This window comes from Salpingoeca rosetta (assembly GCF_000188695.1).
Source record: "Salpingoeca rosetta unplaced genomic scaffold supercont1.14, whole genome shotgun sequence".
In the NCBI taxonomy this organism is placed as follows: Eukaryota; class Choanoflagellata; order Craspedida; family Salpingoecidae; genus Salpingoeca; species Salpingoeca rosetta.
Genome location: NW_004754920.1, coordinates 1,128,318 through 1,141,527, shown reverse-complemented (window position 1 = coordinate 1,141,527; position 13,210 = coordinate 1,128,318). Strand labels below are relative to the sequence as shown.

The 13,210-nt window shown below is 62.2% G+C and overlaps 1 protein-coding gene across 1 annotated transcript in view; it reads right to left on the bottom strand.

Moving 5' to 3' along the window:
* The window catches only part of PTSG_06350 (dynein heavy chain), a 23,505-nt gene that overhangs the window by 6,946 nt on the left and 3,349 nt on the right, over nucleotides 1–13,210 (bottom strand). Inside the window, exons 9-15 of the mRNA XM_004993183.1 lie at nucleotides 12,707–12,976; nucleotides 12,266–12,450; nucleotides 11,843–12,053; nucleotides 8,905–11,563; nucleotides 8,277–8,623; nucleotides 5,369–7,823; nucleotides 115–5,124 (exon numbers count right to left, since the gene is read on the bottom strand). Coding sequence (XP_004993240.1) covers nucleotides 115–5,124; nucleotides 5,369–7,823; nucleotides 8,277–8,623; nucleotides 8,905–11,563; nucleotides 11,843–12,053; nucleotides 12,266–12,450; nucleotides 12,707–12,976 — 11,137 coding nt within the window. The remainder of the gene's footprint in view (nucleotides 1–114; nucleotides 5,125–5,368; nucleotides 7,824–8,276; nucleotides 8,624–8,904; nucleotides 11,564–11,842; nucleotides 12,054–12,265; nucleotides 12,451–12,706; nucleotides 12,977–13,210) is intronic.

Here is a 13,210-nt window from a genome sequence, read left to right as displayed (position 1 = left end):
CCACCACACACACACACACACACACACACACACACACACACACACACACACACACACACACACACACACACAACACAAGCATTTACATCCCCCGACCCAAACTGAAACCGTTACCTCCTCAGAGCCGATGGCCACCTCGGACAGGACGCGGCCCTGCGTGAGGGCGAGGTCCCGCACCTTCGACGAGGCATCAAACCCGCGCACACCGCACAGCAGCAGGGGCGTGCGGCAGTCAACCTCCTTGAGCACGCTGTTCACAAGCAGCTCAGCCGCCTCCGCCGCGCTGCTGGCAAAGGAGCCACCAAACACGCCCACCACAAGCTCGTGGCACATGGCCAGCACGCGGTCAGGCCGCAGCGCCCGCAGCAGCAGCAGGTGGCGGAACGCCTGCACCGTGTCGCTCACGCCCTCCGTGTACGACATGTACTCGGGGCGGTCCAGCTCCGGGTAGGGCGAGTTGATCCACTCCACAAACGCGGCCTCGTTGTTGCGGATGTCCTGCAGCAGCGACGCAAACGCGTTGGGCAGCGACTTGCTCAGGTGCTCCGCGGCCAGCGCCTGCGGCGTGCGAATCGTCTCCGACAGCAAAAAGTCAAAGGCGGTGGTGACGCCGGCCACCTGCGCCCCCGCGCTGGAGAAGAGGTGCGAAAACTCGTCCTCCGGCAGCTCGTCGCGCGTGCCCTGCAGGTAGAAGCGCAGCAGCGTCACGGCAAACGACATGCGGTGCTCGTGCAGCAGGCCCGGCGCCACGCGCGTGTACACGGCGAGGAACAGGTCCTTTGTGATGATGCGCAGCCGCTCCCCGGGGTTGTCCAGCCCCGTCAGGTGCACGTTCTCGTTCAGCACCACATGGAAGATGTTGAGGAAAAACTGCAGCGAGTAGCGGTACAAAAAGTGCACCACGTGCAGCTGCTCCAGCGTGAAGTAGATGTTGCTGCACTTGTGCGCCAGCGGCTGGTACTCCGCCGTCACCGCAGAGATCTCTGCCATGACCGAGTCGCTCTCCCGCACCTTCTGCGCCACCTCCGCCGCTTGCTGCTTCAGCGTCTCCAGCGCCGTCAGCACCTTGTCGTCGTCCAGAATCGACCCGCCCACCTCGTTGAGCGTGCTGAGCAGGTCCCGCTCCAGGCGCCGCAGCTGCGCCCTAAACGCCCCCTGCAGCTTGAGCTGCTCCGAGCGCTTGGCGTCCACGTCCGGCCGCTCGGACCGCAGCATCTGGTTCAGGCACTGCGACTGCAGCGACCCGCGCGTCACGGTGAAGTTGACCATGGTCACGCGGCTGCACAGGTCTGCGGGGAACTGGTGCGTGGAGTTGCGCGTGGTCAGGATGATGTGGAACGCCGGCGACAGGTCAATGCCGTCGTCCTGCCCGAGCGACACCAGCACGCGCCCGCCCGTCTTGCGCACCTCGTGGTTGAGCACGGGGTTGAGCAGCGGGTCGTAGCCCTCCGCGTCCTGCACCAGCAGCGGCGTGCCAAACCGCAGCGCACTCTCCAGCGTCTTCTTGAACGACTTGTCCAGGAAGCTCGTCCGCTGGATCTTCACGTCCGCGTATTGCTGCAGGATAAACGCCACCGCCTGGCCCGCCGGGTCAATCACAAGTGGGTACCGCACAGAGCGCTTGAGCATGATGGCGTTCTCCGTGCACAGCTCGTCGTCCGGCAGGCCGTTGCTGCGCCACGCCAGCCGCTCGTCGGGCGTGGACAGGTACTCTGGAATGGCCAGGTCCCGCTTGTAGTTGACGGCGGAGTTCTCCAGGCACCGCCGCCACAGCTTGAACAGCGACGCGCGGTACGTCTGGTCAAAGTAGCCCGCGTACGCCAGGAACGCGCCGGCCAGCAGCGAGTCGCCGGCAATGGTGGCCATCTGCTGCGTAAACTCCTCGCTGCCCTTGGACCACCGCTCGCGCTCGTCGTTCAGGCTCTCCAGCAGCTTCATGCTGCGCTCTACCTTGGACTTGGTGATGCGCAGCTGCTCCTCCGTGCGCCCAATGTCCTTCTGCAGCTCGTTGTACTCCAGCGTGAGCGCCTCCAGCGTGCCCTCAAGCTCCTTGAGCAGGACCTGCACCTCCTCGTGCTGCTGCGCCATCGCCTCCGCCTCTTGCGTCAGGCTGCGCAGCTCGTTGCGCAGGGGCTCAATCTTCAGCAGCATCGTCGCATAGCCAACCATCGCCCGCGCCCACTTGACCAGCGGGCCCGCGGCCTGCGACGCGCGAAACGCCTTGTCCACGTCGTAGTCTGGGTTGGACAGGTACCGCTTCTCCATCGTGTCGCGGATCCTGGGCGTCACGCTGTCCGGGTTGAAGTTGATGATGGAGCTGATAAAGTCGTCGCGCGTGATGTAGCTGCGGATAAACTTCCAGTCCGCGTTGGCCTCCCCCAACATGCACAGCACAGACTCCAGCGCAAGCTTCACGGCCTGCGGCGGGTTGCCCAGCGCCTTGAGCTCCGTCAGGTGCCGCTTCTCAATGCCCTGCACGGCCGTCTTGGCCTCCCTCACCGCGGGCTCCACCTCGGCCAGCTCAGCCTCCACGCCGGCCTTGTTCTCCCGCACCTGCTTCTGCTTCTGTACCAGCTCCGCCTCCAGCTTGGCAGACTCGTCCTGCTTGGCCTGCGTCTTCTCCCGGTTCACCATCACCTCCTTCATCTTGTCGTTGGCGCGCGCGTTCATCTCGCGCAGCTTGACCTCTTCCTCGGCCATCTTCGCCTGCTCCTGCTCCACCGCCTTGAACGTCTGCTCAATCTTGTCCAGCCCCACGTTCAGGTGCAGCTGCTGCTCCTCAAGGTTGCTGCGCTTCTCGTTGTACACGTGCACAATCTGCTGCACAAACTCGAGAAAGTGGCGCGGCGTGATCACCGTGCTGCGGCCCTCCCGCTTCAGCAGCCGCCTCGCCGCCTGCCGCGTCGACTTGTGCACGTACACGCACGCGTTGATCACGGCTGCGCGGTGGTCGATGGGCGACGGCAGGCAGTCGTACGCAACCGCGGGCAGGGTTGGCGGGGCAAGGTACCCCGGCCGCTCCAGGTCCACCTGCGCCGTGAGCTCGTAGCCAACCTGGTACACGGCGTGGTCGGACCAGTCGCCAAACCAGTTGAGCACGCAGCGGTTGAAGAGGGCGGGGGAGGTGGACGCGCGCTCCTGCAGCCCGCCCTCGCTCGGGTTCATGGTGAAGACCACGTGCAGGTTGTTCATGACCTGCAGCGAGAACCAGCGGTAGAGCTCGTCGTTGCCCTCCAGCACCAGGCCGTCCCGCTGCGCGCCCTCCTTGCACTGGTTCATCAGCGTCGTGTACTCGTCCCCTTCAAACAGGCCCGGCACCTCGCCGTTGGCCAGCAGCGTGTTCATGCGCTCCAGGAACGCCGTGTCCATCACGTTGCCCTCGTCCATGATAAACACAATCTTCTCGCCGAGCGTGCCCGCGCGCCGCAGCACGTGCCGCAGGTCCTCGTCAAACGCCTCCGCGTCGTAGTTCTTGTGCACCTTCACCTGGAACACGCTCAGGCCGTTCATCCACGCCACAAACCGCGCAAGCGTCGTCTTGCCCGCGCCCGGCATGCCAATGAGCAGCATGTGGCCCTGGTTCTGGCGGAACACGCGGTCGATGCGCAGCACGTGGTCCAGCACCTCGTCAAACAGCACCAGCTGCGCGTCAAGCTCTTCCTCGTAAAAAACCTTCAGGCGCGCCTGCACAAAGTCCCGCAGCTCCTCCTGCTCCACGGGCACGTAGTCGCGCGAGAGCCAGTTGCTGTACAGGATGGGCCGCTGCAGCGCCTGCACGTGGTTCAGCCCGGCAAAGTGCTTGCGCGCAACGGCGTCAATCTGCTCCTCCGTCCACTGCCGCTCGTCGTCGCCGACCAGGCGGTCCTGGAACAGCCGCAGCGCCTCGTGCGCCCACAGCCGCACCAGCCCGTCCAGGTCCAGCGAGGGCAGGGGCTCAATCGCCTCCGCAATGCCCTTCACCCAGCGCGTCATCTCACGCGGGGAGTAGATGTAGTGCGGCTGCATGTCGGCCGTGAACCGCTGCGACGTCTGCGTGAAAAAGTCCACCATGGCGTCCGTCAGCGCGTCCGCGTGCGTCTTCAGGCTCGGCTGCAGGCCCAGCATGGCGCGGTTGAACGTGCCGTAAATCTGGCGCAGGGACTCCGCGCCGGGGTAGTCCACGTACACCACGGGCACGTGGCACAGCAGGCGCTGGTCAAGCGGCACGCGGCCAGGGTCCGTCGGCGGGTTGCACGCGCCAACAAACTGGATGCGGTCGAGGCGCACCCACTTGAAGTCCTCCGTGCGCCAGAAGCCGCCCTGCTCCACCATCTGCCGGATAAACGTCACCACGCGCACCGTCTCGTACGTGTCTGGCGCGGGCAGGTTGCACTCGTCCATGAAGATGACCAGCCACTTGTTGAGCTGCGCGGGCGCAAGCACAATCCCGTTGGGTGTGTTGCGGTACTCGCAGTACTGCTCAAACGTCTTCATAATCAGCTCGGGCGTCGTGCTGCTGCTGAAGTTGAGACCGGCCACCTCAAAGTGCGGCAGCGCGCGCAGCGCGCTGAACAGCGTCATGGTCTTGCCGGAGCCCGGCGGGCCGCACAACACAATCGGCAGGTGCTCCTTGAGCCACGTGTACAGCACGTCCTCGTGGCGCACCGTGTCCAGGGTGGGCACGACCACGTCCGTGCCGGAGATTTTCTTGTTGTCAATCTCAATGCGCGGTACCTTGTCCTTCCACGGCTGCCATGTGCCCACGGGCAGCTGCACCTCGAAGTCCATGATGTCGCCCTGGGGCAGGTCCATGCCGCCAGCCACTTGCTCGCGCACCCACTCGCTAAACTCAGAGCGCACCGTGCCCTTGCTGTCGCCAACCAGCGCCCACAGCAGTGCAAACACGAGCCGCTTCTCCGTGTACGCGCGCACCTGCTCGGGTGTCATGGGGAAGTCGGGGTGCGATGCATTGTAACCGGCAATGGCGCGCGGGATGAAGTTGAGCATGGACAGGAACGAGTTGACGCTGCGCATGTTGGAAAACTCCATAATGTGGAACAGGTCCCGTGCGTAGTCAATCGCCGTCATGGCCAGTCCACCATCGCTCAAATAGGGCGACAGCACCTCCGCAACGCCCTGCTGGATCTGCATTGGTTTGGGGGCGGGGTGGGTGTTGGGTGGTTTGAGAATTGTGATTGTGCGTGAGTGAATGTGTACCAGTGTGTATGCGTGAGTGAGTGAGTGAGTGAGTGAGTGAGTGAGTGAGTGAGTGAGTGACAAGGTGTACGAATGTTCCACCACAGACGAAATGTGGCGGATGCATGTTGTGATCGCTGTGCTCCCCTCCCTTTCCCTCTGCTCCTCTTCCTCTTCCCCTCCCCTCGCGTACCTCCAGCATGTCGTTTGGCTTGAGGGCGTCTGCGGCCTCTGCGGGGAACGGCGTTGTGGCGAGGCGCCCGAGGTAGCGCTCAAAGTACATGTCAATCGTCACAACGTCCTCGCTGAACCACACCATACCGCACCGCGAGACGGTGGCAAGCGTGGCGTGCTTCAGGTCCTTCACCTCAAACATGATGCGCAGGCACGGTGGCAGGCTGAGCCGCTCGCCGTTGGGCAGCGTCAGCAGCTTGTTGTCGTCCAGCACGCTGTTCAAGTTCTCCACCCACTCTGGGTCCACGTCGCCGTCAAGCACAATCCACTGGCGATGGTCCTGCTCGTTGCGCTGGTTGTCGTAGATCTTGCGCACGACGTGGGTGAAGATGCCATCCGTCCACTCGCGCGTGGTCGGGTCCAGCGTGCCATACAGCTCGTCCTTGGTGATTGCCTTGGGGTCAATCACGTGCGTGAACACCTCCGCCTTCTCCATGCGCTGCAGGGCCTCCTTCAGAACCTTCCACGCCGCAGACTTGCCGCTGCCAGAGGGGCCAACCAGCATGAGCCCGTGCTGCAGGCACGACACCTGGTACACTTGAAGGATCTTCATCATGAACATGTCGCTCAGCACGTAGTGCCAGTCTGCGCACACCTCCTCGATGGCCTTCTTCAGGTCAGCGAGCGGCAGCGCCGGCGGCTGCACCCCGGGGAACACGTCGCTCAGCAGGCTGTCCAGCAAAGGCAGGTCGTCCGCCACAAGCTTGGGCACCATGGTCTGGGTCACGCTCTGGATCAGCACCTCCTGCTCGTCGATGGCCGCGGCCAGGTCGCGCTCCTGCTGCTCGTCGCCGCCGCCCTCCTGCTGCTGCATCTTCGCCCGCAGGTCCTCCAGGTGCTGCCGCTTGATGTTGCCCGCGCTGACGAGCACGGCCTTGAGGGAGCGCAGGCCAAAGTCGTAGTGCGACTGCGCGGAGAGCTGCTCCTGGCACAGGATGAACAGCGGCACAATCTTGCGCGAGAGCTGCTCCGCGGTGCGGAACCCCTGCGAGAAGAGCATGACCTGGGCAATCAGCTGCCTGTCCGGCTTGGTCATGGCCAGTGGGCGGAAGAGCTTCTTGAGGTTGTCCGGGAGGTTGGAGCGGCCCGCGTAGCCCGGGTTCATGGTGATGAAGATGGCCATGCTCGGGCTCACTGTCACCGTGCGGCCCAGCAGGTCCGTGGTTGGTGTGGTGCCTGGAGCGGCGTCCTTGAGGGTGAGCTGGATGGTCTGGATCTGCTGCGACACCGCAGAGAGCATGCGCTCCTCCAGGCGGTTGAACTCGTCAAAGCAGCCCCACGCGCCCACCTGGCACAGACCGACGAAGATGCGGCCCATGGCGTGGAAGTCAAACGTCTCATCGCAGTTGAACACCAGCACGAAGCGGCCCAGCTGCGCGCCGAGCGCCTTGACAGACTCCGTCTTGCCCGTGCCTGCGGGGCCAAAGGGGCTGCCGCCCTGCTTCATGTCCAGCGCCTGCATCATGGTGAGGAAGCAGCGGTCCGTGAGCGGCGTCTGCACAAGCTTGTCCACGAGCCCCAGGTACTCAAACCCGTAGAAGGTGCGCGTGTTGGCCATGCAGATGGTGAGCTGCTGCAGCACGTTCTCTTCGCGCGGGTTGAAGTAGAAGCGCATGTACTTGAGCCACTCAAAGTCCTGCGGGCTGGTTGCGCCCGTGGCCACGAGCTCACGCGTCACGTCGCGCTGGTGCACGAGCTCCGTGATGGTGTGCTCCAGCTTCTTGCGCAGAATCGGAGGCTGGTACTGCAGGACCGTGTCGGCGAGCGCAGACAGCACCTCGTTGACGTGGTCGATGACCGGCTGCAGGTGCTGTGCACCGCCGCCCTGCTCCAGCGCAGCCTCCACGCGCTCGCTCCAGTTGATTTGCGCCGCGAGCACAACCAGCTGCGCCTGGTACGTGTCCAGCCACGCCTTGTACGCGGCAAAGTCGAACTTGTCCTCGCTCATGGCGCGCAGGTCTGTGACGGCCTTGTTCAGGCTGGTGGCCAGCGACACGCGCATCTGCTCCTGCACCTGCGTCAGCCACACGTTGATCTTGACGTCCTTGCACGTCACGGGCTGCACAAAGGGCACGAACTCGCCCTCCTTGGAGCTGATGCCCGTGACCAAGCTCTGGTCGTCGTTGAGGGTGATGGTCTGCACGCCCGCAAACATCTTGATAAAGTGCTTCTGCATGCGGTCAATGTTCTTCGAGTTGCCGATAATCTCCAGCAGGTCCTCGTCGCCAACAAAGTAGAAGCGCGGGAACGCCTGCCGCTCCCGCTCCAGATACTCGCCCAGCGCCTTCTGGATCTTGCCAAGCAGGTCTGCCAGGCGCTCAAGCGACTTCTGGCCATCGGGGATGTTAAGCACGTCAATTGCCATGCGCGTCTGCTGCACGCGCTTCATCAGCCCAAGAAACTCCGCACTGATGCTGTTTGTGTAAGCGGGGGTGGGGGGGGGGGGCGAGAGGGTTGTCGAGAGCAAAAAAACAAAAACAAAAAAAAGAGGCGTGTGTGTGTGTGCGTGTGTGTGTGTGTGTGTGTGTGTGTGTGTGTGTGTGTGTGTGTGTGTGTGTGTGTGTGTGTGTGTGTGTGTGTGTGTGTGTGTGTGTGTGATATGTTAAGGTGGATACGTGTGTGAGCGCAGATTGACCATATTCGGGAGAGGCGATTGTTGGAAACGCAAAATCATGGCAGCGGCAGAACGCACAACAGTACTGGTCAAGCACAAGAGGGTGCGGCAGCACAGCAGCACATCCGCCATCACTGTCTCCGTTTGTTGTGTCGCTCACCCACTCTCTCACATCCACACCCACGTACACACTCACTCGTACGATCACACGCCCACACTCAAACTACACACAAACACTAAAGGAGTGTCTCACGTTTGGAAGCGAGAGGTTTCGTTGGGGAGGAGGTGCTTGATGTCAGCGCTGCCGGTGAAGATGCCCTCGAGGTACACCCACTGGCGCTGCACGTCCATCCACACGTCGTAGATGGTGAACATCTTGTTGAGCTTGTCGTACCACGTGGTCGCCTCCTCCTCAAACGCAGCAAAGTAGGGCGACATGCGCATGGCCTCCATGGACGTGATGTGCTCCTTGAGCTGGTTGAACAGGTCGTCCCACCCGCGAATCAGATACGTCTTGTGCTGGTAGTCGACGAGGTCAAGCTCAAAGCCCGCCCACAGCTCCTTCACCTGCCGCAGATACTCTTCAAGTCCCATCTCACCCTATCGTACATTGTGTGTGTGTGTGTGTGTGTGTGTGTGTGTGTGTGTGTGTGTGTGTGTGTGTGTGTTTGTGTGTGTGTTGAGGAGGGGGGGGGGGTAGGAATATGCTGACCAGCAAGCAAGCAAGGGCGCAGGTACAGGGCAGACACAAACAGACGCATACACACACAGACGCATACACACAGTCACATAAAGGCACATATTTCGCTCAACTTCGCCTTGCACCACCACCACCACCACCACCACCACCACCACCACCACTACCACCAAGATGAACCAACCTGTGCCTGGCCCATGACCTCTTGTACGGCCTTTGCATGGCGGTCCAGATCCACCTCCCATACATTGCCGAGCACCATGTCCGTGACAACCCAGTCCACGCCAAGCAGCTGGATGAGCTTGCGCCAGTGGCGGTCCTTGAGCGCATCGGACTTGAGGTCCACAATGTGCTTGTTCGCCTTGACGTAGCTCTTCACCTGCGACATGGTGTACTCGTACGACTCGTACTCCCGCACGCCCATGGGCAGGTTCTTCAGGTCCTTCACCAGGTCCTCCAGGGCTCCGCGGAGCTTGCGCGGCACCACCGCCGACCACGGAATCTGCTTCAGGTCGTTGATGCGCTCCCAGATCTGCGACAGCTCGGACCAGCTGCTCTGCAGCTCGTGCAGCTCGTGCAGGCTCTGCGCCAGGCGGTCGTCGCGGGCGACGGGCAGGTCGAGCGCAACCTTCGCCTCCGTGAGCGAGTCAAACTCGGCCTTGAGCTTGTCAAAGCGCGCCTCGTAGATGGCAAGCGTGTTGACGGCGGCGTCCGGGCGAACGGTGCCGCCCACGGGCTTGTTCTTCGCCCAGTCATCAAGCAGCGACGCCACGCGCGTCTCCATGGCGCGGTCCTCGCTCACCACCTTCATCTGCAGCGGCACAAGCTGGCCCTGCACCACGCCATCCTTCTTGTTCAGGATCTCGTTGAACGCCTCCCACTCGCCCTCGACGTTGTCCAGGTACAGCCAGTCGCGCGGGAACTGGTACCGCTGGCGCTCCAGAATCTTCTGTCCGGCCGTAAACTGCTCCAGATCGTGCATCCACAGCTTGCGGCGGCGCTTCATCTCGCCCAGCGTCTTGATGCACGCCACGGCGTCCGCCGTGCTCACGCCCTCCAGCGTCACCTTCTCCAGCGCCTGGCGCGACTCGCCCACGCTCTCGAAGAAGCGGCGCATCTTGTTGGCCATCTTGCTGCCAAACTTGTTGAGCATGTCACGGTGCAGGGCATCGTACTTCATAATCACGCGCGCCTGCACCTGCCCGTAGTTGACCTCCACGGGGCCAAACGCCTTGGACGTCTCGGCCGTGTCAAACGTGCGCCGCGCCTTCTTGATGTCCACCAGCAGCTGGTTCCACATGTTCAGGTCGTCGCCGAGCGCGGCCACGATGCTGTCCGTCTGCATGTCCCACAGCGCCTGGTACTGGATCCACACCTGCACGTACTCCTCAATGGCGGCCACGCGCGCCTCAATCGCAGAGTACGCGCTGAGCAGGTGCTGGTTGCCGTCAGCCATGCGTGCAAGCAGCCCGCAGTAGGAGCTTGACGAGCGCGCCGTGTGCGTCGGCTGCAGCTCGTGGTTGGACGTGCGGATGCGCGGCAGGCTGGTGATGACCACCAGGTACTGCTGCAGCTGCTGCAACAGCGCCTCGCGGGCGGCCTCCGGGGGCGGGTGCACCACCAGCATCTGGTTGTGGATGAGAATCTCCAGCGGGATGCGCTTGATGATGCGGCGGTGCTCGTGGATCACGTCCATGGCGGCGCCGGGCGGCAGCACCAGGTCGTACTCGTTGAGCGCCTTGGTCCAGCGGGCCATGGCCTCGCGCAGGCGGTCCTCCAGCTTGTCGCTGATGCGGTCGTCGACGTCACGCACCCACGTCGACAAGTGGCTGAACGCCTGGCGGTCAAGGTCATCCACCACGGCCTGCACCGCGTCCAGTACCTGCGACAGCGTCACCTTGCTCAGCGCGCACGTGTCGAGCTCGGCCACCTGTTTCTGGATGTGCCTGTCTGCGGCGATGACGCTGTCCACCTTCTCCTGGAAGATGTGCGTGTTCTCGGCCAGATCGCCCACAAAGCGCTCGACGCGGTGGTCGCCCCACGTCAGGTCAATGTGGTCGTGCAGCAGCCGGTGGATGCGGTCGTGGTACTTGGCCACCAGCGGCTTGAGCTTGGGCGCGTCAGCAAGCTTGGCCAGCGTGTGCTTGTACGTGCGCACGCTGCCGTCCAGCGACATGCAGAACGAGTACGACGTGCGCGCGAACATGAACTTGCGCGCAAGCCCGACGCGCGGGCGATGGCCCAGGAACTTCAGGTTGCGGCTCTCGTTGTTGGCCTCGATGGCGACGCGTGGCACGTCCACCACCAGCTCCAGCTTCCCTGCCTTGTTCTGCACAACGCCAAGGGCCTTGGTGGTGGAGGACGAGTGCTCGAGCTTGGCTGCCTGCTCCTGCCAGTGGTTGAACACGGCATCGTGGTCGAGCTTGGCGCGCAGCTCCTCTGCGGACCGCCGGAGCTTCTTGCCCTCCGGCAGCTTGTCCCAGCCAATGCCAAGCACGTTGTCCACGCGCGAGAGGTACAGGTCGAGCTTGTGCTCAAACTGCTTGATCCACACAATCTTGGCGGAGACGGGCGGCACGTCGCGGGCCTTGCTCAGGCGGGCGTTGGTGGTCGCCTCAAACTCCACCGCAAACTTGTGGTGCAGCTTGTCAATGTCTGTCAGCACGCGGGAGAGCAGCTGCCCGCTGTGGCTCTTGATCTCGCTCTTGATGTTCTTGCGGTTGACGAGCGTCTCGTAGCGGGAGAGGATGCGGAACATGTCATTGGCTGAGCGCGCAGCACCAAGCTGGTCGCGTAGCTTCGATGACACCCGCGCCTCAACCAGCGCAATCCGGTCGTGGTACCTGAAGAAGTTGGGGAGGGAGGCGGGCGTGGTTTGGGAACAAAAAGGGGGTGAGTGAGGGACACATGCTGTAATTGCTGCAGTTCGCGCGCGCAAAAAAAAAAAAGGCACACAGGAAACCACACACACACAGGTGCACACACACACACACACAGGTGCACACACACACACACACACACACACAGGTGCACACACACACACACACACACACAGATGTACACACACACGCACACACGCACACACACACACAAATATGCACGCTTTCGTCATGGCAACTGACGCTTGGAGGCGTGTGCTCCAGAGCCTGGCGCCCTGGTCCGACAGGTCGAGCGCGTCAATGTCTTTCATCATGTTGTAGGCGGAATCGACGTCCTTCACAGCCTGCACGTCCTGGGCATCCAGGGAACCTGTGACGGCCTCGCCAGGCGCAGGCGCCCGCAACACGCGCTCAATCACATTGCGCAGCTGCTCGTGGGACGCACGGAACTTGCCTGCAGTGTCATCGAGAGGCCAGGAAAGAATGGGAAAGGGATGGAGAGGAGGGACACCACGCAAGACGGATATACGCAGTATCAGCTCATTGATACTGAAACCACACAAGCACAAGCACCCACAATAGACGCCTTGCAACCAGGCGCACCGCCATCAGTCCAAGGCAAACCACACAAAACAATGCATGTGCGTGTGTGTGTGTGCGACGTACGGAGCTCCTCGATGCGCTCCTGCAGGGGCCGGTGCTCGGGGTGCAGGATCTTGAGGGTGCGCATGTTCGGGTCCGGGTTCTGGCGCAGTTGCATGCGCAGCTGTGTGCGGAAGCGCTCAACCTCCTCCTCCCACGTCTTGAAGAGGCGCGAGCAGCCGTGGATCGTGCGGTCAAAGTCGGCATAGCTGGTGCAGCGGCGGAGGAAGGACGCGGGGCGGGGGGGAATTGGAGCACGTTGAGGGCGAGGAGTTGGGTACAAGCAGGCAAAGCAGACAACGGGTGCAGACACGAGTGCAGGCAGCGGTGCAGACAGCGGTGCAGGCACAGACATCACACATGACACGCAGGCACAGACACACACACAGGCGCACACAAACACACGCACACACACACACACACAGGCGCACACAACACACACACACACGAAACAATGCGACGCACCTCATGTGCATGAGCTCGAGGTTTGAGAGGATGGCTGTGAGCTGTGCGGCCATGTCACGGGAGATGGCCAGGATCAAATTCTGACAGCGTTTCACAGGATATTTTGTCTTGCGGATGCGCTTGAGATGGGAGAAGATGGTGACAAGGGCCTGGCGCAGCTGCTCCGTATCGGACGCCGCCAGCAAGTCTTTGGCGGGAAAACCATGCATGAGTTCGTTGTAGTCGTTGACAAGCTTGATCTTCGCATCCAGCCCGCTGTCCTGGTCAAAGCTGTGCGCGCGAACGGATGGAAGTGGACCAGGGTGAGGATGGTGTTGGTGCGTGTGTTGTGTGTTGTGTGTTGTGTGTGTATGTTGTGTTGTGTGTGCGCATGAATATGCATGAGTGTGTGTACATAAGTGTGCATAAGTGTGCATGAGTGTGTGTGTATGTGTGTGTGTGTGTGTGTGAGTGTTTGTGCGTGCGTGTGAGGGATCAAGTGCTGCACAGTGAAGGAGTGGTATG